Consider the following 24103-nt stretch of genomic DNA (forward strand, 5'->3'; position numbering starts at 1 on the left):
GAAAATCTTTACAAAACACAGGTAATGACAAAAGTTAGAAAAGAAAAAGAACCAAGTATGTTTTTGCAATTTTATTGAAGTTTCTACTAACAGAGAATGATTAGACATGAAGACAACAAGCTAACATATAAAAATATGAATTAAAAGAGCAATGCAGTTCGAAGTCTGACAAAATTTTGAATAATTAAAAAATATTTTTTTAAATAAAATGCACATTGAATATTCTCAACCTTCTAAGTCCCCTCAAAAACTGAGTAATATTCTAAAGGCTGGTTTTCTTACAATATTCAAAATTTCACCATGAAAAATGCAAAGAAAAATGCTCATGAGCCTGAAGAGTAAACATAACTTTTCTTTTTTTTTTTTTTGAGAATGATTCAAATCAATTTCTCAAAACTATAAAATTGTCAATAAAGTCATTCATAAAAGCCCAAGTTCAATCAAAACATTAAAATGATCACAGAGGAAAAGAAAGTAATAAATCTGTCTCGCATGATGAAAGTTGGTAAGCATTACAATAAAAAAATTGCTATCGTCAATAAAAATAATTAAAAATTCCTTCTTTTTGTGAAGAACCAGAAAATTAAATTACTAACTCTAAGAGTGACATGCATAACCTGAAATCAATCAATTATTTGAATTGTCAAAGAATCCAAATTTTTCAGTTAATCTTATACGGAAAGAAAAAATTGTTTATAGGTGACACTTAAAAGCCCATCTATTTTTGCCTTATTTGATAATTCTAACTGTTTTATCAATCCTCAGTGAGTCACCTGATTTACATTAAAATTATCCAAAGAAATCACTCTTTGACGTTATGGATTAAAATCATTCTCCGTGGGAGGCCCAAACAACATTACGATGTGCATTTTTCAAATGAAACGGAGCCACACACTGCATTGCTCTTTCTTGTTATACAGCAAAACTTCACTAGAGTTAAAGTCTTAAAAAAGTATGGATGCACATACACATTTGTAAAGTGAGAAATATTCACAATTTTTTTTCTTCCAAAGTACATGCCAACATCTGCCATGAAATTGACAAATTCTGTAATATGTAAGGAGAAATCAAAGCTGAATGCTTTCAGTTTCAATAATATTATAGTTACCACACTAATTTTACATAATAAAAAGTTTATTATCTCCTAATTGCACGTTACATACCATGAGTTATATATATATATGTATATTCTAAATCAGTGCTACTAGTTTTATCTCAATTATTAACCCTCCAACTGTAGGGGCAAATTTGTACAAACATTTTTCTGCAGGGCAGACTTATTTTCACTGAACAAACGAAGAAAAAAATTAGCTTGTAACATAAGTCAAACAGGGTTCTATTTAGTTCGACATAATTAAATGCCCGATACATTTAAAAAGAAAATATTTTTTGAAGGTTTTTTCCCAATCACTGCCCTTAAAATATATCTTTATAATACTTGTGATGAGTGAAGTAAAAAATAGACGTATATTAAGGGTTGCAAATTAGCGGTAAAGCAAGAGAGAAAAAAGCTGGATAAAACCAATTGAACTTGGAGGCATTTCTGATAATCTCTTTGGTTTCACTCTTCCTCGATAGTTAGAGTTTAATTTGTCTATTTTCCTTCGCTTTATTTGCAACCCTTAATCTATAAGCCTTTTTTTATTTTACATGTAAAAATACATTTTTAGGGCAGAAAAAAACCTGTATCTAAAGAACTGTTACATGCGACTAAAAAAATTAAATGAATGACAAGGAAAAAAAATTCATTTTAAAAAAATTAAATCCATTGATATAAAAAGAAGTCAGGTATAAATTTCAAAGAATGGAAATGTCATATTCTATTGTCCACCCAGGACATATTTAAAAAAAAAATCAGCACAAAAAAATTTAGAAGTGCCTAGGGATATAAAAGAGAAAGAAAAAGAATTCCTGCCTTTTCTCATGGCAGAATTAGCAAAAATGACAAGTATAGAAAAATGACACATTCAGCCACTGTTGGGCTTTGTTGTCTTCATATGTGATCATAAAAACAAAAGGAAATAATAATCAAGCGATAATATCAGTGCAAAACACAGAAGTGGAGGCAGAGAGCTTCCACTGCTGGGTATCGAATAGCATTATCACTCGTTCAGTGACTGTCCTTGGCAGTAATTGGAATGGTGGAGTTTGGGCTAGATTTAGGATTACTGCCAAGATCAGTAGGAGAGTTGGTCAGCTTGGGTGCAGGACCTTGTCCAGCATTCAGATAAAGCCTGCAAAATTCAAACATTCATCAAATAAAATAGTTATATCATATACAGTCGGCTCCCGACAATCCGGTCTAATGTACCGGATAAGACGGAGTTACACCATTTTCTCCCCTCTCGCATATAATTTACATATTAAGCATCTTAAGCTTAACGATTTATGCAAAAGTACTTGCTGTTAATTAATTAAAAACAAATATGAAAAATTGCAACAAAAAAGAGTTAAATTTTACAGTTTTTCACTATGCATACGGCCTGCTGATAGGAAGGGGTTGGTAGCTTTAGCATTCCTCATTTTTTACTATGCTGGATTATACAGAAGCTGGATAGTTGCGACTCATATAATCAAGAGCCCACTGTACATGAATCAATCTATGGATACAGATACATGCATACAGATTAAATACAGATAAATTTCTGAATTTAAGTTGGTTCACAAAGATAGTTCGTTTTAGGCAAAAAATCTTATGATACATTTTTTAAAAAATATATTTTAGATATAATATTTTTTTTTTCTTATGGGTCTGTGCAGAGTATTTTTACACATCTAATGCTGCTAGCAATAAAAGAATTATTTTTTTAGAAAATTTCGAAGCAACAGACATAATAATTAAATATTTTTGCAACTGATATAGCAAAGTTTAGTAAAAAAAAAAAAAAAAAAATTTAGTAAGCATTNTAAAAAAAAAAAAAAAAATCAGTCTACACAATGGTTTTTGTTTCGAGAAAAATTAGAGGGAAGAATCAAGGATATCAATATTTTCCTTATATTTCTATTAAGACTTTTACTGGATAAGTTGAACTATTCACTCAAACAGAAAAGGCCAGAATCGATCATAGGTAAAGGCAAAATACTTCAACACGATAATTTGAGTTCTTGTATAAGCTTTCAACTTGCTTTTATACATGCAAGCTAAAAGATTTTACAGCTTGAATTGGATGCACTACTACACACACACAACATGTTCACTCCAGATTTAGCACCTTCGGATCACTACTTAAAATTCTAAAAATTTTTAAGATTATAAAATCTAAAAACTTCAGCATGAAGAGACGGCAAAAAGTATAGGGGTCACAATGGAAAATATGTAATTCATCTTAATATATAAATAAAATCATTGCACTTATTTTTTAAGCAATCCGATAATTCTAAAAAAGTTCTTTTTTTACCAGGTAAACTACCTCGGAAACTTTTTTTACCAGGTAAGACAGATCATTTTCGAATATTTTTACATCTTTCAAAATAAAAATAATTATTTTATAAAATAAAAATCATTTTTAAACATTTTTATTTTTTTTAATATCATAATTAAGATGTTAGATTTTTTTCCTTCCTATTGTTGAAAGTTCTTTCTATATAAACAGGTATGCATTACAAACATATAAAAACTGTTTGTGGAAAATGTAATGTCAGCGGGGAAAGTTTTTCAGTATCACTCACTCATTATAGAAAAATTCATTTCTGTAACCGATATTCTTCCATTTTCTACCCTGCAGGCAATATTTTTTGTACTGTTATATACATGGGTGCAAGTTGGAAAAAAGATTAAGACTGAAAATTTTTTGACTGAAATACCTAACATACACAATACCCCCTTGACATATGCAAACTATCTAAGAAAGCTTTCAATCAATTGAAAATCAAGTTTAAATACTGTACAAAAAATATTTATTCATCTGTCTTTTGATAAAATAACAACAGGACATAAGAAAGTAGACCAATAATGTAGACCTAAAAAATATTTTTAAGGACAGAAAAAAAAAATTTCCAATTTCCGTCTTCGAGTAAGTCTTGTTTCCGTCTTACTTCCGTCCGCGGACATTTTCGAAAGACGGAAATCCGTCCTGGGGACGGAAGACTTGCACCCATGGTTATATACTGTAAAATGAGTAGAATAAAAAAATAAGATAATTTAAGTATAGTAGAATTGAAAAGTGATTATTATAGAAATATTTATCGAATACTAGCAATGAAATGTTTTAGAGAGACTTAGATTTTAAACATACAAAGACAGTCAAATATATCGTAAAACAAGCGAAGTCAATAGCTAGCTATATAAATACAAAAAAGAGTTAAATTCAAAGAAATATATGTTGGTATATATAATAATCAATACAGAGTTTTATACAACTTCAAACACTTTCATGTTCTCAGAAAGTTTTTTCTTTTATCAATATGGAAGATGGCATGCAGAAATGGATTGTGATTTAATGACCTGTGAAAATGTTGAAGGAAACATTGTGAAAACCATGCTTTTTGGGTAATTCATGGCAACAATAGACATGACAAGGAAAAGTCTCGTCTTGGAAAAAAGAAATAAAGTTAATAATAATAATATTTACAACACCCAATGAGAAACACACCTTTGAAAGCTTTTAAGAAACGAAAATCAAAAGTATTTTTCAAAAACACTACACATACCCTGTTCAAATCATATTTCTCTCTGAAGCCTAGCCATAGAAAATATTATTTATTTACTCACCCATCACCGCTTTCCTTTTTTAGTCCATCTGATGATACTGCTTCCATACCAAGATCAGCAAGACAACGCAAGGCCACTAACGCAGCTTGATCATGAGCAGCTTCCACTGTTGTTCCTGCACCATGCTTCACTTGGGGTGGATTAATTGCCACTGATACCAAACAGAGGTGTTCCAGTTTCGCCCCCTAAAACATTCAACCTCTTTAAATGTTTTCTCTCCAATCATTTTGAGTGTTAAAAACTGCATGGATGCCAGCACAACATCAGATTTAACTAAATCATATACAAACTCTTATGCGAAATTGGTTTCATAATTTTTGAAAATATAAAAATCTAATTTATTTAAGTTGGATTTTTTTTAATATTTTCCCAAAGAACTTCAGTCTTATAGATATATCTATAAAATTTATGGATATATATGTATTTTTATTTCTATGGGCAGATTAAAAGACAATTGTGAACAGAAAAACAAACAATAAAAGTAGAACAAGAAACAGAGATAATAGTAACAAAACTGAAACTATAGTAAGTCTCGTTCATCCAAACTCGCTAGTATTTCTCCAGAGACCAAATATATAAATATAAAGATATATTTTTGTTTTATAATAATACAAGCACGAGTCAATTTTATTGAAAATGAAATCTAAATGCATCATATTTACTATTGAAAACATGAATAAAACAAATTACAAAATTAATACTTGAGACATATTTTTTCTTCAAAAACTGAAATGAAGAATTAATTTGATTATTGCATTTGCTTAGAAAACAGAACTATTTGATTTGTCAACTGTTTAAAGGTGATGGATAATTTTCAGATTGGAAACAAAGTGATTTGTTTCCTGAGGGGCACTTGATACACCCTAATATATGTTTTAAAAAAGAAGTTGGTCATTTTTGCATCTCTGAGACAATACATTTGCTAGATTAACGGTTCCTAAATGGTGTACCGCGGAAACCCAGGGTTCCGTAGAAGAGCTAAAGGGGTTGTGACAGTTTATACTTTTTATACAGTTTGTACTTTCAGTTAGTTAGTACTTCTTGTAATCTGTGATTATATTTAGATCCAACCTATACTTCATAACTTACTTTTTCGGTTGCCTTTATGAAATTTTTTCAAGTAAAATGCCAATGAATATATTTCTAATAACAATTTATTGAATTAATTATGAAAAGAACAAATATTTCACCTTGTTTTTCAAATCAAAATGAAATAACAAAATTCTTTAATAAAGAAAAATGCTTCCCGAATAGCAATTTTTAACGTTATAACAGTTCTTTTAAGTTTTCATTTCAAAATAAATCATAGTTCAGCGTATTTTAATCATTTTCAGTTTATGTATATACACTAAAATTAAATTCATAACTAGAGTAATTGTAGCACAAGGGCACAAATTTTACTGACAGACATAAAACATAATTTATTATTAACAATAAAGAAATGAAAAATCTTCATTCCTCTAATTAAATATTTAAAAAAATAGTCATTTATAGGTCATAACATTAAAATTATCTAAATAAACTTTATTTGTAAAGTTTGGGTTTCGCTAAAAGAAGGTTGATAATTTAGTGTACTGTGGCCAAAAAAAAAATTGGGAATGCTAGATTATTTTTTCATGTCACTAAATTATTTAAAAACAAAATTTATGAGACTTTTAAATGAACTTACTTTAGGGAAATCTGTAAAGTGCACTGCAAAACCTAAAACCTCAGCCAAATATAAAAGTTTCTGCTTGAATCCTCCCAGAGGCTGGTACTGAGTCATAGGTTTTAGACTAGCTTTTCGTATGGCTTCAGCAGTAGGAGAATGACCTATATAAACATCAGATATAGTGTTTTATTCAGTACATTTCAGCTGCTATAAAGTAATTCTAAAAAAAAATTTAAAAAAAAAAAGAACTTGCTAATATAATTAAAACTGCAATTGAACTTAAAATAAATAGAAGCAATGATTAGTCTAAAATTTGCCTTCATTTGAAAGGCTTGTAATTTTCAATAAGATAAAAATGATTTGCTTTAGAAAATTCCTCTAAAAACTGAATACACCAAGGGCAAATTTACATCCGTAATTACAAAATCTTCATTCCCAAAAATGCTGGTGAGCAAATTTCATCTTTTAAAATGTTGAAATTTAAATTAAACTAAGGACGTTTAGATTACAGTGAATAAAGCTTAGATTATAATATGTGTTAATGTTTAGAAAATAAGCAACAGCATTTCCTATTTAGAACAAAGAATATTAGGTCACCCACTTTTCACTTACAAAACGATTGTTTCTGGAATCATTGAAACCTTAAAATAACCTCTTTTTGATTTAATATTATTGTTACAAATATTGCTTTTTTTTTACATTCTTTTATGGTTTCAGTCACAAAAACATCTTCATATCAGATCTGTCAACATTTTAATAATTGTTTATATATATATACTTTTTTTATGAATGTAAAATAAAGGCTAGAAATTTTTTAGCTTGGGAAGTATCTTCAGAACTGAAATTTCATGCCATGCTCAATATGTGCATTACCACGGGGGGAAAAAAACCCAGAAAAACACCCTGGAACAAATTTTACAAAATCAAAGTTAACTAAACTAGCTACCTTAAATCAAAACTACAATAATAAATAAAATGTTAACAAAATTCAAATTATGCAATTCCCTACTCCTTAATTTCATTTTTTACAACTTAATTCTATAAAGGTATAAACAGGTTTCGTTCGTACATATCAGGAAAAGTTACGGAAAGCGGGGAAATGTCAGAAGAAACAATTTTACCTCCATAACTGGAATTGTCAAAAAAAAATTTCCTCTTAAATTTTGAAAAATCTATACACATATAATACATAATATAAAATAAATTTTCCAGTTTTGCCATTTTTAAATATTTAAGTCTATATAATGACTGTATTGAATTAACAATTTAATTAAAGAAAATTTTAAATTAATACATTTCAACTGGGGACCATTTAACTTATGCAATCTGATTTTACATAGGTGTTCATTTTACTCTTAATTCACGATACATTTTTATCTTAAACGATTGTTGAGGTAATATGAAAACTGAGAATTTTAGTGTTGAAAGTCTTTAAGAAGAGTGAACAATTATAAGTTTTATATTATTAAAAATTTAAGTGTAAACCATTATAGTTTTTTCTCTTCTTCATTATTTTAATTCTTGAAAAGGCTTTGATTCTGATAAACTTTTATGTTTGGTACTTTCTTTGTAAAGAGAATTAAAAAAAGGTACTTAAGTTTTCTTTTCTTTTTTAGCTCAAGTACCAAAACTTTTTGCATAACCATTACCTGTGCATTGTAAATAGTCCTTTTATTATAATTGCTAAATTTTTAAGTTTATCTAAACAAGCAAAATTTTTTTTAAATTAATTTAGAAAGATATTTTTAATGAATTATCTTAATCATTGGTTTCAAATTGATTCTTTTTTATTGTTTAGAAAATCAGATTAGTTAATTTACTAGTTTTAATCATTTAATTTAAATCACTGACCATGTTAAATTTATTTTTCATTTTATTATACAATATCCTATGATTATATTTATTTCTCTTGCATCGAACATTTAATACTTTTATTAAATAATAATTGTTCTGGAAATATTTCTTTCAGTATGAACCTTATGTATACATGATATTAAGCAGAAGTTTAAAATTAAAATAAAAAAATAACACTTTAGTGTTATTTTTTTTCCCCTTTTAATATTAGCTGCATGCAAAATAGTTTCATAACTCTCAATAGTTTGGGAAGAAACAAATTATTACCAAATTTTCAAAAACCATTATCTTTATTACTGAAACATAATACCATAAACTTCAGTCACTATGAAAACAAAGTAACTGAAAATAAATCGTTACAATTGGCACCCCTGTGAAGTTAAAGAAGCTTTATACCTTCTAAATACCTTAATTTCGCCGAGATAGGCCACCTTGGCTCATACGCCACAGCCATGAAATTTGATTTGAAATTTTTTTTTAATTAGATACGCTACACCATCATATATGACGCTCAAAATTTTATCATATCAACAAGGGTACAGATTGCAGACTTGGCACACGTTACACCGGCAATCGAAAATCGTTTTTTACAAATAAACAATAAATCCAAATAAATTTTGTCCAAAGAAAAAAATTTTTTTGAATTTGTATATCATTGTATGTAAAATTATATGGCGTATATTGTAAATAAAAATATTCAAAATCTGATCAATTTTCCATATCAGAACAAAACAAGTTCATTGCGTAGTTTGAAATCACTCACATTTTCCAGGCATTTTCACATTTACATCACTCGTTCCAGAAGATTCCTGTTTTTTTAGAAGCCATTTACGACTGTCGCTTCCTTTATAGCCCTATATAAATGGGACACCTATGCAGCAACGTCTTCATAAGTTGTCTACCACACATGGCCAGATTTATTGTAGGAGTGGATGCCGAGCTCCATCTAGTTCTCCCATAGCTGCCTCACTTCTTGTTTGAAAATCAAGGGGTCAAATCAAGGATCAGTCAGATCAAGGGGTCAAAGTTCATTTGTAAGGCCATCGGGGATCACAGCAGATGCAGTGGACAATTTTTTCCCACACAGGTCATTACGTGATGAAACAGCAGCAAGTCAAGGATCAACAATCTGGGAAAAGCACCTTTACACTTTAAATATACGAATTCCAGCATCATTTTCTCGCACATCTACCACTTTTCATTCGCTTCGGTGAACACAGCTTTCGGAAAATCACCTTCGGGTAAAGTTTACAGTTTGAAGATCAGCGATGGTGTAAGCTTTTCATCAGTTGCTGGACATCTTAAAACACAGGTGAACTACATCTTTTGTAGCATGTGGTGACTTTGGCTACGAATTTCACTCCCGTTTCATCCACAGTACAGTTGGGAGGGCAATCTAACAAAACCGGAACTTTGCCTATGTCATGGTTTCCACTCAATTTCAGAAAAAAAATTACCTGACTTTTGCAGGTATATCAGGTAAATTTCAACGAAAATTCATACCATATTTCATCTATATCCTGCAATTTTTCATCAGAAAACTTTTATATTTATGTCCAATATTAAATTTAGTGAGCAAAAACATAATAGAATGATATTGAAAAAGTTTCACTAAAAAGTGTAATTTCATAAAATAATTGTAATAGATGTTAAAATCATTTTACTTGAATCTTAATAACTGATTACTATTACTGGCAATTCTAAGACAGGTTATTTTCAAGGTATGATATAGGAACTTTCCAAGTTTTTTGTGAAAAATCGAGACTTCCCCTGACTATTCCTTGCTTTTTCAAGTTAAAATAAAATTGCCTGATAAATCCAGGTTTTTTCCGACTTGTGGGAGTCCTGCATGCTGATTAATGATTTGTAACTCAGGGCAAGTTTCTCTTTCACTTTATAGACAAAGGCCAAAAATACAGGCAGTCATTGGGCAATTTTTGGCCTTACACTGCCTATAGCAGTGGTTACCAACTGGCGGTTTACCAGTGTGGCATGGGCAATGCCACTCGCCTCCGTGACTTAGGTTCACAAGTGCCTACCGGGTAACGTTAAAGAGCAGCACGGCAAAATTTTCTTCCTTGTGCTCTTTTAATAGCAGCCAACTAAAACACAGCAGTATACCTTTTCCTCGTAAAGGGAAACATTCAAAATACTTAAGGTTCAAATTATATTACAATTTGAACATTAATGAACAGACAACTATGACAGAAATACAAGTAATGAGGGTGGGTGAAAGAGCTTGCTCAATAATTTAAATTAAGTTTCTATGCTCCCCCTACTTTTTCTTTTCAAATTATGTTGCAGAAAACTGCTCTTTTTTATGATTAAAAGGTCTTTCTTTTTTATCTAGCTTGTGCAGAATTCTCACCCATCTTTAAATTCCTGTCTTCATTTAAAAGTTTGAAAGTCTTGAGTATTTTTATTGTAAGTATATTCAAGACTACCGTTGAGAATCTTTATTCACCAAACATTGACTTGCTTTTAACAGTCAGCTGAAGAAAGAGCAACATTCTTTTACCGACAAGAACCATAAGAAGAAATTTTATAGAAAGAGCAGAAATGTGCACATTCCTAATTGTTGTCTCTTTTATGTTTCTCTCCGCCATGCCGTGATGTATCTCTACGAGATTCAGGTAGTACATTCAAATACAGACATCAAACACTTAATGACTAACCTGTATCAAGTAACTCTTTAGCAATTATGGATACAGTCTGAACCATTTTATTTACACCTTGTATTGGTCCTCCAGGTGCTCTATGAAGACCTAAAAAAAAGAAAAAAGATGAACATAAATGCATAAAGTACAATAGATTAAGTCAACCAAACTTTAGTTCAATTTATTTTCCAAAAAATTCAGTTTGATATCAGATTATCTAAACCAAAGATTTTAACTATATATTCACCAATCTTTTAACCCTCACCAAATATTTTAATCACTTTTTGAGAATGGCATTGTTTACTTATGTTGTGCAATAGCAGCATAACTCAAAACCATTAATTTTACAGGATAAAAATTTGAATACATTACTGACAAAATTATTCAAACAATTTTATGATAATGTAATCTTCATAATTTGACTATTGAACAGTGTGCCTTTCTGATGTTTAACTTTTTACGCATATATATTTGTTTAAACTGAATAATTAACAACCTTAATTGTATTAGAATGTTTAAGAAAAATTAAAAAGATGTTTCTCAAAATACAAAGTCTGTAATAAAAATAGAGTTGTGACTTTGTTGTCTTTAGAATACACAAAAGAGGACACAGCACAGCAATAATACTTTTTTTTAAAAGATTTGTTTTTTTATTTATTTTTTAAGCTTACTGTACTGAGAGGATGCAATATTAGGGCTAACAAAAGCTTGCACAGATTTCGAAACTTTTTTCTCTTCTATTTACAGGTTGTCTCATAGTGGATTAACAATACCACTGTGAAAAGTGCAAATAAGATAACAGAACAAGAGATACTTTAAGTTTTTTATGATAAGATACCTTTTTTATAACACAGATAAAATAATTTATTAATTCAGGAAGCATAGATTGTTACAGCAAGTTTAGTTATAGCTTGAATTATCTGTGCAAATAATTTAAAAATAAAAGCATAGAAAATTAGCAAGTTTTCAGAATATAATTTTACTTATATTCTGAAAAACATATGCATTCTAAGCATACATATTCTTTTATAACAGCATATATATTTAATTGAATATTTTTTCTTAACAAATCCTCAAATGAATGTGTTTTACCTGAATTAGAAATGGAATAACCGGGAATATTATTTTGTTCAGCAAGAGAAGCATCTGGCATCAGTAACAAACCAGGCACGAGCTGACGACCAAGTTTACCTTCATTGTCTAGTTTTTCAGCTAAATATTAACATTAATAAATAGACAAATGAATAAAACAGCACATGTGATAAAATAGTTTTAAATTAATGCTAAATTTAGTTAATCTCCCCACATACCAATATTTAATGAAAATTTGTAAACAAGTTTAAGATTTTCTTAATTAAAATTTGTGATCAAGTTCAAGATTTTCTTTATTAAATAGTTATAAAGTAGATTTTCAATATTCTTGATACAAAAACACAGGGAATTGCCTCTTTTACATTTCTGAACAAAAGTAATTTAGTGAATGATATTTCAAATCAACTTATTTAATAATTAGTTATTCTAAAAATTCTATGTAAAACTGTTATTTGAGTTTTTCATAAGAATGATTGAATTCCAAAAAGTTTGAAAGAATGAATTCTGTGGGTAAGGCTACATGCTTGAGACATGTATAAAATTCATGGATAATCCCTAAGTTTAAACTATATACCGTATATTCCGGCGCATAACGCGCACCGGCGTAATTTCTAATAACTTTTTTTAAATTTTAAGATATACTCTTCGTATAACGCTCATGAAAATTTGGATTGTACGTGTGCAATATCTCATCTAGTATCTATAGAAAACCAGAAAGACTTTTAGTGTGGGACATGTTTAGGCCCCACCTTACAGATAATGCAAAAAAATTGTTGAATGAATGTAACACCGATATGGCAGTTATTACGGGCGGATTGACACCATTAGTTCAGCCATTGGACGTCTGCTTTTAAAGCCAATTNATTAACAATATTTGTAATGAATTGTATGTAATTACTTTCGACCGAGAATTTGAAGTTTAAAAAGCCTGCACTAGTTTTGTACTTTCTATTTTCTAAAAACATTTTTATGGCAAATTGAATTACATTTAATAAAAACTTAGAAGAGCAATTCTGTGCATCCAAAATTGTTCTTAAACTGCTGTTAAGAAATATCAGTAATCAGTATCAATTAAAATATACCTTTAAAAACAAGCTGTTTATCGTTTCATTTGAAAGTAATTTTCTGCTTAAAAATAGCTTTTCATCCCCTCCTGAGAATAAAACCAGAAATCCTTTTTCCCATTTCATTTAGACTTAGTTAATATTTTCTATATTGCAAGGCATATATATACATATATATATATATATAATTATATATATATCCCAACATGCAAGATGAAGAAAGGCATACAATGAGAAAGACAAACCTCTATAGGAGCTGCTTTGACAGGGAGTTTTCCTGCTGGCGGTCTTGAATAGCCCATAAGCTGTAACATTGCTTCAGCTGCATTACGTTTAGCTGTCTTCTTATTTGGACCCGTACCAGTCGTCGACAAGTCACCCAAGGAACACTGAAACATTATTATTCATTACATGTAAATGAATATTTTTTTTTATTTTTACAGCCTGCCTATTTATAAATAAAGCACTGATTATCCGACTTAAGACTGATCAGTAAATTAAATACTTACATACTTGGATAAGGAATACCAAGGAGAAAAAATATGCATGTGTACTCTGGCATATGTTTCAAAATCAAATGAAACTGGAAATGCATTTTACGCTTCAAAAAAGGTAAAAACTTGTCACTTTACAAAAGAAACTAGTTCCCTCTACACTGCGTAGGACTAAGAGAAAAAAGTCCTTTCCAATGGCAATTGAAACAATATTTCATTGAAAAAAAAACTATCAAAAGATATTAATAATGAAAAAGTAGAGGAATGAAAGGTAAACTCACCTGCATAATGAATTCTCTTTGTCGCGGTTCTCCTCTCTCATCTATAACTGTATAGACGGGCTCACGTTCTTTTTTAGCTTGCTGTATTTGAATGAGGCGACTAATGGGATTGATCCCTTGTCCGTACTGAGGGTCTGCCTTCTGTTCCTACGACAAACACGCCCCGTTAATTCATGAACATCATGCGGAAATATTATTTTGAAGGGAAAACAATTAGTTTACAATTACCCAAGTTTCATTATTGATGATCTTAAGTTCACTTAAATAATGAATCCTAACTAATGCAATAATTCATCCCCTTTCAAGTCAATAAACGTGAGCAATCGAGTTGTTCTTATTATATTCTGGTTCAAAAAAAAACTATTTAATATAATTGAGAATAGCTCAAAACACTTAAAATAATTCATAACTAAATGTTGAGAAAATCTAATAGGGTGATAAATTTAGCCTGACTAAGGTCAGGACAGTGTTGTGGGAATTGCAGGGTAGTCCGAAAAAGTCAGATTCTATTACAACTATTTATCACTCTATTTCCTGCATTTATCTATGGATCATTATATAAATACAAATTTTCTAGCTTATTTTTTGGAATATTATTCATTTCATTTCTTTTACTTCTAAAAAGTTTTATATGAAATTAAATAAACAAATTAAATTTAACTATTTATACTTAGAGAAAATTTAGTAAAAAACAGATACGAGTTTTTGATTAAAATTTTTTTTAAGAAAAAGATTCAGAAAATTTCAGTTTTAGTTTTCTTTAGTTTTGTGCATAAATGGATTATGCACAAAACTCAAATGTTGAAACGTATGACCAAATCTACAAATATAAGTACAAAGTATTATATTGGTAATTATTAAAACAGCATCAATATTGAGCAGTTTCAATGTAGATAATATGGAAATAGGTGTCTCACGGACCCTCGAAAGGGATAAATAACAGAATTTCATGCCAAGTGATATTGAGTAAAGTTAATCCTATTTTAATGGGATGAATTACAAAAAAAATGTGTTTTACTTAATTTAATAACATAAAGCCTGATTTCCTTCTCGGCAGAGTTTAAGGGATGAGCCGTTCCGTTTGCATGAAATATTTCTGCCCCGCACGGACTTTGAACCTGATTCAGTGATCAACATATTTTTTAAAAAAAGGTTTACTCGTGTTGGAACTACAGGGCTTTTTGGGTAGTTGAGCTATCACTTTTCAACTTGTATGAAGCTAGCCTACTACGTTGTAAAAAGTTTTTTTCTAGTCGTTTTTCAGTTTGACTATTTTTTTCTCAGTATGTGCTTTTTAGTTTTGTGCATAATTTCAAAGCATTGTTCAGTGCTGATTTATTGATTACTTTCTTCCTTTATTTAATAAAATTTCATTATTTCTGTTTTTTTGAAGAATAGTTTTCAGCTAGTAAGGTATAAAATGAAAACAAATTCTAAAAATATTAATTAATGGCTCAAAAAAAAGTAAGGTATTCATATAATACTTCATAGGTTAACATAATGACTTAAAAGTCTGTAGAACCTGATTATAAGAGACCTTTCAAGATTTAAAAAAACTGACAAACAAAACAGTAATCTCATACATAAATTATGTAAGAAAGTATAATCAAATATATATTTTTGAAAAAGAATAAGATAAAAAATATTTTACATCACCTTGATTAAATTTCTGTTTTTCTTCTTGATGATAGGTTTTTTCTTAACCTTCTGTTGAGCTGGAGGTAGAGAGGGTAATTTCTTGAGCTCTTCCAGCATTTTCTCAGCAGCCCGTTTCTTGGAAACCTTTTTACCATTTCCTTCCCCTTCCGTTGTAGTGTCTCCGACGATGCACCGGGTAATGAATGTGCGCATGTGTGGGGGGCCACTTTCTTTGGTAACTTCGAAATTAACGGCCAGACTACGCTTCAAAGCAATTTCATGAACTAAGCTTATAGGTGACTTGAGATCGTCGCTCTCATCATCGTCGTCGTCCTCTTCTTCGAGTTGTAGCGAAGGTTCTCCATTTGTTTTTGTGAGTGCAGTTTGTTGTTCTGACGGATGTTTCTTAACATTATCCGGTATATTGCGAAGAATGGCCAAAGCCTCTTCGGCCGCAGCGTGGCGGGCCGCTTGTGCAGTTCGACCCTCTCCGAAAAACTGTCTATTGCCTACTTTTAATGATACATAATAGGTTGGCACTTTAGGATAATGGTACCTTTGATGGTACATTCCACGGAAATTTAAATTTGGTATGTACTGAGGGCGTTGAGGTTCGATCAACTGATAAACAGCGGGCTCTCCTCTCTTCATGGCCAGAGCATTCAATTCGACGGTGGGGGTGATGGGACCAAGAGCTTTACGCTGACTCTTAGGAGGAGGGTGTTTCATGATGGTTTGTTCAAGAGCTATGGCAGCAGCTGCATGCTGTGCTTTTTTAATACTTGGGCCAGAAGCAGTATACTCTTCAGTATCCAGTTTCAGCACGACGGTGAAAGTCTTCTTGTGAGGAGGACCAGATTCATCCACAAGTCGATACTGATGCTGGACCTAAAGATATCAGTCACTTTCTTAGTAAATAAAATAAATCTACATGTACATTTGATGAAACTTCGTGATACTGGTCATTTTGAATAATTAACTTACAAATGACAACATAATAATTTTTAAAAAAATTAGAATTTCATCTGGTCCAAAAAAATATAATATCCAGCTACATGAAAGGAATATTGAAAACATCAGTTCATCATTGCTGAACTAAATAGTAAATAATTTAAAATTTATTAATTGATTTATAAATAGCTTCAGGACTAACATTCAGAACAAATGTTGAATTAGATGCAATTTGTTATGTTTTAACACTTTTCTCCAGAAAAAAACATTCACTTTGAGTAAAACAGTGAAAATTACATTACATTTCAAAGAGGTAACAATTTTAAAAACAAAGTTGTTTTTTATTAGTTCTAATACTTTAGAAAATTTTCACTTTCTCAATAAATAATACTTAAGTGCACATTTGCATTTGCTAGCATTTGTATTTAAAAATTAATTGAAAGCATTTTAAGATTGATCTCTTAAAAACAAATATATAAAATTCTATAAAAGCAGTGCGTCACAAGGTATAGGTCGCGAAGATCTACTGCATAAACATATTAAAAAAAAACTTGTTTGAACCGTAAGAAATCAGTTCACTTAAGAACAAGTAATAGATACCTTATTAAAACGTGCTAATTCATTAATTAAGCACATGGGTGTTTTCTCTTTCATGTTTGCCATGGTTACGGTGGACTGAATAACGCACCCACCAGCAGAGGGGGCAGTGCTGCTGGGGTCTCCGACAGTAGTCACAGGTGGTTGGCCTTGATGAGGAGGTGTCAGAGGGTCTCCCAACACTTGTCCAGAATTTGGAAGCAAAGAACAAGGAATTCCCCCTGGGCTCATATTCACACCAACAATTAAGCCACTGCCTAAAAATAACAATCATTATAATTTACAAGTGTAGAAATAAATCTAAAAATAACAGGATTTTTCCAAAAAGGGACATCAAATATAAATAAAAGTAAATATAAAAAAGTATATGTAGTATAAAAAGTATTAACTTCCAAAATAATGAACATATTTTAATATATAATATATATATATATACATTGTATTTAAGAAATTTAACCTTCAATATTATAACAATAGCAAAACCTTATTTTGTAATTAAATAAAGAACTGTTAAAGAATAATCAAATTTCATTCGTACTATTAAATTAACAAATATTACTAAACAAATATTTCTACAAATCACTATTTAATTCTTTAGAACAAAACAAATAGCACATTACTGTTAAGAGTGAAAACCAAGGTGGAAGAATGATTATGCCCATTTTTCACAAAAATTGCGTTTGGATTGCCATCCGTTGTATTTTGAGGACTACTAAGTTTTGGCAAATCAATAATGAAGAAAATTGGTCCATCCGGAGAACCCCTGTGGCAGAAATTCAAAGAAGTCTAAATTTAAATCAGGCTCACACTCAGCTGGCCTTGAACATTCAGTAAAGAAAATTGCAAAAGGATGGGGATGTCTAGTATTTTGCTTGCTTTTTTGTAGGAAAGATACTCCAATTATTTTGAAAATTACTCTGACAAAATCAAAAACTTTTCAAGGACTATATCACGGAATTCAAGGATTCCCCCCCCCCAAAAAAAAAAATCAAAAACTTATAAGGTTTTTCAAGTATTGTAAGAACCCTATACAAAAATAATAGCATAATAATAATCATAGTATAATAATAATAATAGTAAGTTTTACATAAAAAAAGCAGATTATAACAAGTGAATAAGAATTACAGATGCTCTAAAGTTAATGGTGATAAAATATTGCACTTGTGCTTTTAAATGTGCATTTTCTAAAACCATAGATGACAGTACGAAATTCAAGCCAGTTTCAGTTCTAACAACCTAAGAAATGTATTATTCAGCAAAAAATATTTGATCAAAAATATTAGAGCTGGCATTAGTGCATATTCCAAAGTAATCTGTAAAAAAAAATTTAAGTGACAGTAGGACAGTGAAGTCACTTTTAAATTCAGTATTTTAAAAAAATATAAAATCCCATGCAGCAAGAGAAAAAAAAAATCTTATTTTACAGATTCATGTTACCAACACGATAATACCAAGTAATATTAACATTCTAAAAGTTTAAATAAGCACATATAAAAAACTTCACAAATGGGTTTGTTCCAGTTTTAGTCCACCAGAAAGAATTAAAATTATAGATTCTTTTTTTGAAAAGTTCAACATTTATAATGCAATTTCTAAAAGATAATGCAATGCTGAATCAGTTAAATGTTCCTTCTTAAGATTCTTTACCTTCATAGATCTAAAATAGAATAAAATCTTAAGATGAAATAAGTTCTTACATTTAAAAGTATTAAAAGTCACATATTAGTTAAGACTATTTTAAGCACTAATTGTTCAAAACTATTTTCTAAAGCTATTAATCTCCAATACATGGTACATATATTTAAAACAGTGAAAAGAAGGCAGAAAATTTTCAATCTAACTGAGAAAACTATGAGTAAACATTACCTGGATTTGCATTAATATTTTGAGGCAGAATTGCATTAGCCATTTGTCTTTGTAGAATACTGGTATTAGGATTCATATTTCAGTTCTAAAAAGAATAAAAATCTGAATTATTTTTTTTATTATAACTCTATACACCATTGATACAATTTCAGTTCATATGCGTTATTTCAAATAAAATTTTTAAAAAATGCACTTAAGCAGGATTGCCACTCAAATCTGGAAGAAAAATATTCACTGAGTTTTTACCCTGTACATATTATACACAATATATTAAGAGGAAACAGCAATTACTGTGCTCATGTGTGAGACATATTGGGCTGACTATATTAATTAGCTTTAATAGCTGGAAAAACAGCTGAACATACTTAAATAATGCTATAGTTAAATGGAATAGTTTTTAGTATAGCTGAAATATCAAGGCTTAACATCCCATAGATTACACTTTGAGTGGTCACCATTTTTTAAAAGACAAAAATAAGAGACAAAATTCTCTGTATTTTCCCAATTTGTAAAGAAAAAATCAAAATTCCCTGTTATATTAGGTGAATTTTAAGTTCCCTGTATTTTACAGGTTTTCCCTGTTCTCCCTGTGGAGTGGCAACCCTGTTAAGACACAGTAAGAAATTGAGGATATTAATATTTACAAATTTAATATCAGGATCCTTATTCGCTAGTCGAATGAACAGTGACTAAACAATATTACTAGTTCATACATGTCTTCCCTGGTTTGTTTACTTATTTTGATTAGATTTTTTGCTAAAAAAAAGTTATTAAAGAGAATTTATATTATTTAATTATTATTGTAATTTATGAAAAATTACAATACAAAGAATGTGTAGTGTTCCCAATTTCGATTGAATATGCAACAATAAGTCAGACCAACACATATAACTGAAAATCAATAAACAAAAACACTATCCCTTTGCATCAATTAACTGCTGGTCAGAAACCCACTGATTATTATTTTATAGTGGTCGAACTAAGTAAAATTTTAATGGTCCCAGTTTGAGCTGTAATATGTTTTTTTAATATTTAATCATTATGTTACAGGAAAGATATCTAATCTTGCAAATCAATTAAAACTAAAATTTCACCTTTCTTGACACATAGCAAAATCACAGATAACATGATTTAAATGGCTCATTATAATAAAAACATTGATGAACATATGTTAAAATTTGTCAGCTCATCAAACGATTTTATAGCTTATTAACCAGGGGTCTGTATAGGCCGAGTTTACTACCGTTTAGCGGTACCTTCACAAATTCAGATTTAGGAAAAACGGTAGTTTCACAAATTCAAACTTAGGAAAAACGGTAGTTTCACAAAATACTTTTTCTTAAAATTTTATTTTTGTATCCCATAAGAAAAGAAAAATCCATAATTTTGTGTTGATTTTTTAATATAATTTTTAATTTTCACAAAATAGGTATCTTTCAGAAAAACCTAGAAAGACCCCTGTTAACTATTCTTAAATCTCTGAAAATTCGTGCGCCCTCTGGACGCTCAAAAAAGGGGAAGATTCAGGGGGCTGTCTAGGTTTTTTATGACGTATCTATTTTGTAAAAATTTAGGCATAATATGTGAGAATAAAAAATTATATTAAGAAATCAACACAGAAATAGTAAAAAAAAGGAAATATTTTCACTACAAACAAAAAAAATAAATGGTAATTTTCTACATATATTTCTCCAATATGTTCAAAAACAATATTGTTACTGCAAAATTTTAGGTTTAAAATAGTATCCAAAATTAAAAATTCATAAAAATCCTTGTCCTCAGTTAAATTTTAACTTGAATTTAATAAAAATATACATTTAACAGTACTAGAACTAAAAGTTATCATTATGAGAAAATTTTTGACTGGGTTATGCAGAAAAAAGTTTCACAGCTGTTGTTGTTGTAGTTCATTTACATCGTACTAGAGCTGCACAATGGGCTATTGGTGACGGTCTGGGCAGTGGCGTAGCGAGNTTACGTCGCACTAGAGCTGCACAATGGGCTATTGGCGACGGTCTGGGAAACATTCCTGAGGATGATCCGAAGACACGCCATCACAATTTTGATCCTCTGCAGACTGATCCAAGTGGTCACCCACCCGCACACTAACCACAGCCAGCAAGGGCGTCAGCAGAATAATATAAAAGGGGGTGCAACCGGCAACCCTCTAACAAACTACCCCCCTCCCCCCCAAAAAAAAATTTAAAATATTCTGTTATTGCATTTTGCTTTGTTATTACATATACTTTCATCTGTTAATTCTTTTTAAGATACATTTCTTCATTGTTAACACGATATTTTTAAAAAAAGTGTGAATTTCTTGTACTTGCAAGGCCACGAGAAACTGTATTGATGGCGCTGTCATAGCTACTGACTTTGAAACACAAATAACTACTAGCAGTAGTATCGTATACTAACATGTTTGTGCACGCTTAACATTGGTAGTTATTGTGTTGATAAAGTTTTCCAGTTGTGAGAAGTCAGTTTGTGTTATACACTTTTGCTAAACTAAATAACTAACAGAAAATATAATATTTATATTTTATTAAATGAAATTTAAAAATATAGCTTAGATATCTGTAAAGTTTGTGCATGCTCAGTGTGCATAAGAAAAGAATCAAAGATGACTCAAAATTCATTGAAAAAGTTATAAGCAGATTTGCACAGCAAACAAGACGATTACAATTCCTGTTTGATCAAACAATTTTTTAATTGTTATGTATCAATAATTACTTAATTATTTGTTTTTGAATAAAAATATTTTTAATAAAAAAAATTTATAACAAAATTTGTTTTTCTATCTTTTTAATGGTTTTTAAAAAAAAAGCTAGGGGAGTGCAAGTGCACCCTCTTGAACCCCGCTTTCTTTTTTAAAAGAATTTTGCGAAAATACCGTTTTTCCTTAAGTTAAATTTATGAAGGTAAAGCTAAACAGTAAATTCGCCCTGGACAGAAACCCAGAGATTCATAACCCTATCGTGATCTGTGGTAGAATAATCGCCAAGCCTCAACAACTTTCGGGCAGCTGCCTGCGAGAAACTAAAAAAAAAAAACATCACAGAAAGAACTCAAAGGATATAACTCGTATCCACCCCTGGGCAATCTATACTTGTTTTTAAATTTTTCGAGTTTAAAATCAATTTGGCACCTTGACGATTGGAGTTGGAGTGAAAAATCATAAGGAAATATCCCCACGAAACATCAGTTTTACCTATAGAATAAACATGGCAGTTTTCCAGTTTCGATTTTCATCATTGCCCGCTGATGATGTCACGCAATTGTATTTCTGCATAAGAACGACAGTCATGCAAATTTGATGACTTAGTCTCCAGATGGAAAGCAAAATATTAGAATAATCTAATATTTTGCTTTCCATCTTTTTGACACTCTGCAGACATGCCATATCTGCAGAATGTCAATAAGTGATCATTAAAATTATGTGTATAATCAACATGAATTTCATCACTATAACGGAAATTTTTTAACATTACTCAAAATTAAAAAAGGTAAACAAACATATCACTTTTTCTTAGATGGTAACATCAGAAAGGAATTTCATCATAGTATTTTAATAGTGAATCATAAGCAAATAATTTAGTTTTAATGCTCTTTATTTCTGTACTAATATAAAATGAGTAGTGCAAGAAAGCAAGATTATTAAACTATAGAAGAACTCAAAATTCATTCTTATAAAAATAGCTTTTAGATGTCTGACAAAAGTCTATATATTGAATATAGACATTTTAGAGGTTTTTATTGAAGTAAAAATGAATTTTTAAAGATGGTTTTTTATTAGGTCTGAAGTCAAGATTTCTTAAGTATTGCAAACAGTACTGCTAGAAAATCGGTTGTGCGGTTAAGTAAATAGTTTCAATTTCATTATTATGTGGTTAGAGTGACAGAGTAATTACAGATAACACACTGGATCAATAGATCATCAATATAAAATAATGCTAATAAAAAAGCAATGAAATATGTGACGGTAATGAATTAAATAGATCCCTATTTCTTACTATTCAAAACATTCCCTATTTTGCAACTGTAATGAATAAATGAACAACTTGCTGTCAAATTTTATTTACACTCGAGACTGCCTTCTAGAGAATTTGTTAGATTTGAAAATTCAACACAATCACTTTATCCAATAAGTGATAATCAAAACAAGTTAACAGCATTTTAAAGAAACAGAAAGGGAAAACACAAACAAAGACTAAATTTTAAATGCTCTTAAAAAATTACACAAACCTTTCAGAGACTGTGATATCGATTTATTGTATATATTGTTAAAAGAATATAAGTCAGGCAGTGACGTAACAAAAAGGCCAACTCTAACTAGAAACTATCAGTCTGCAGACCACAGAACGATGGCAAACAATAAAGAAAATATTACATCAATTATTAAACATCTCCAGCACCCAAGATGCCGACAATCCTTGATTCCTCCATTAACATTAATGTTGCCAAATATGATTAGCTAACCTTGATAAAAAGTATTTTAAAGCCGCCTATGGCAACGACATGAAGGGATGTGCCTCCGATGTCGTAAAATTGGAAGGTTCAATTCCTTACTACACTTTCATTAGGCCATCCTCGCTCTCGCAGTATGAAAAATATTCGCTTATGAAAGAGAACCAGATTGGCGAATTTTTTCCATGTGACAAATTTTCATCAAAATGATTTTTATTCGCATTGAACCTTTTCTCGTGCCAAAAGTCAGTGACAATTATAAATCGAAGTAGGCTACAAAGGTGGCAGAAAGCCCAGAATACGTAGATTAAGTAGCGACAAGCCGCCATCTTGGTGACTGCAACTCGCTTGTGATAGCAACTTTCAATAAGCGATCGCAACGCTCGAACACGCCATCTGGGGAGAAGACCGGTTCCATGCCTTTGACCCTTCCCTCTCCTCCTCTTTTCAGTTGTATAGGAATGTACTACGATATTTTTCCCTTTCCTAATATTTTTCATATTTAATGGATGGTGTTTTTGACACTAGGGAGCGCTGCTAGCTGTATGCCGCTTATACTTTCAGGTTACTATTTCCGGTGTATTTTAAAGCCATTTGGCTCACAACGTGATCATCGTGTTTTAAGATTCTTGCAAACGTGGTATTATTGAATACTTATTACTAAACTTAATCTTGCTCCCCGAACAATATGTTAACAACTAACGTAAGATGGTGCACAGCTTGCAACACGAACAAACAGTAATTCGCGATCGCAACGAACTATAGGGGGCGTTCTTGTAT

At 30.4% G+C, this 24103-nt stretch overlaps 1 protein-coding gene across 1 annotated transcript; it reads right to left on the bottom strand.

Annotated features, from left to right (window-relative positions):
- Window positions 1-56: 56 nt before the first annotated feature.
- LOC107440047 (double-stranded RNA-binding protein Staufen) lies at window positions 57-23668 on the bottom strand. The gene is made up of 11 exons (XM_043039652.2): window positions 23102-23668; window positions 18857-18941; window positions 16994-17247; window positions 15461-16330; window positions 13805-13951; window positions 13259-13418; window positions 11966-12091; window positions 10892-10981; window positions 6381-6523; window positions 4712-4896; window positions 57-2234 (listed from the first exon to the last, which is right to left on the bottom strand). The coding sequence occupies exons 2-11, from the start codon at window positions 18930-18932 to the stop codon at window positions 2111-2113; spliced, it is 2175 nt and encodes a 724-aa protein (XP_042895586.1). The 5' UTR covers window positions 18933-18941; window positions 23102-23668; the 3' UTR covers window positions 57-2110.
- Between the last annotated feature and the right edge of the window lie 435 nt (window positions 23669-24103).

The sequence above is a fragment of the Parasteatoda tepidariorum genome, chromosome 5, assembly GCF_043381705.1.
Source record: "Parasteatoda tepidariorum isolate YZ-2023 chromosome 5, CAS_Ptep_4.0, whole genome shotgun sequence".
Lineage (NCBI taxonomy): Eukaryota > Metazoa > Arthropoda > Arachnida > Araneae > Theridiidae > Parasteatoda > Parasteatoda tepidariorum.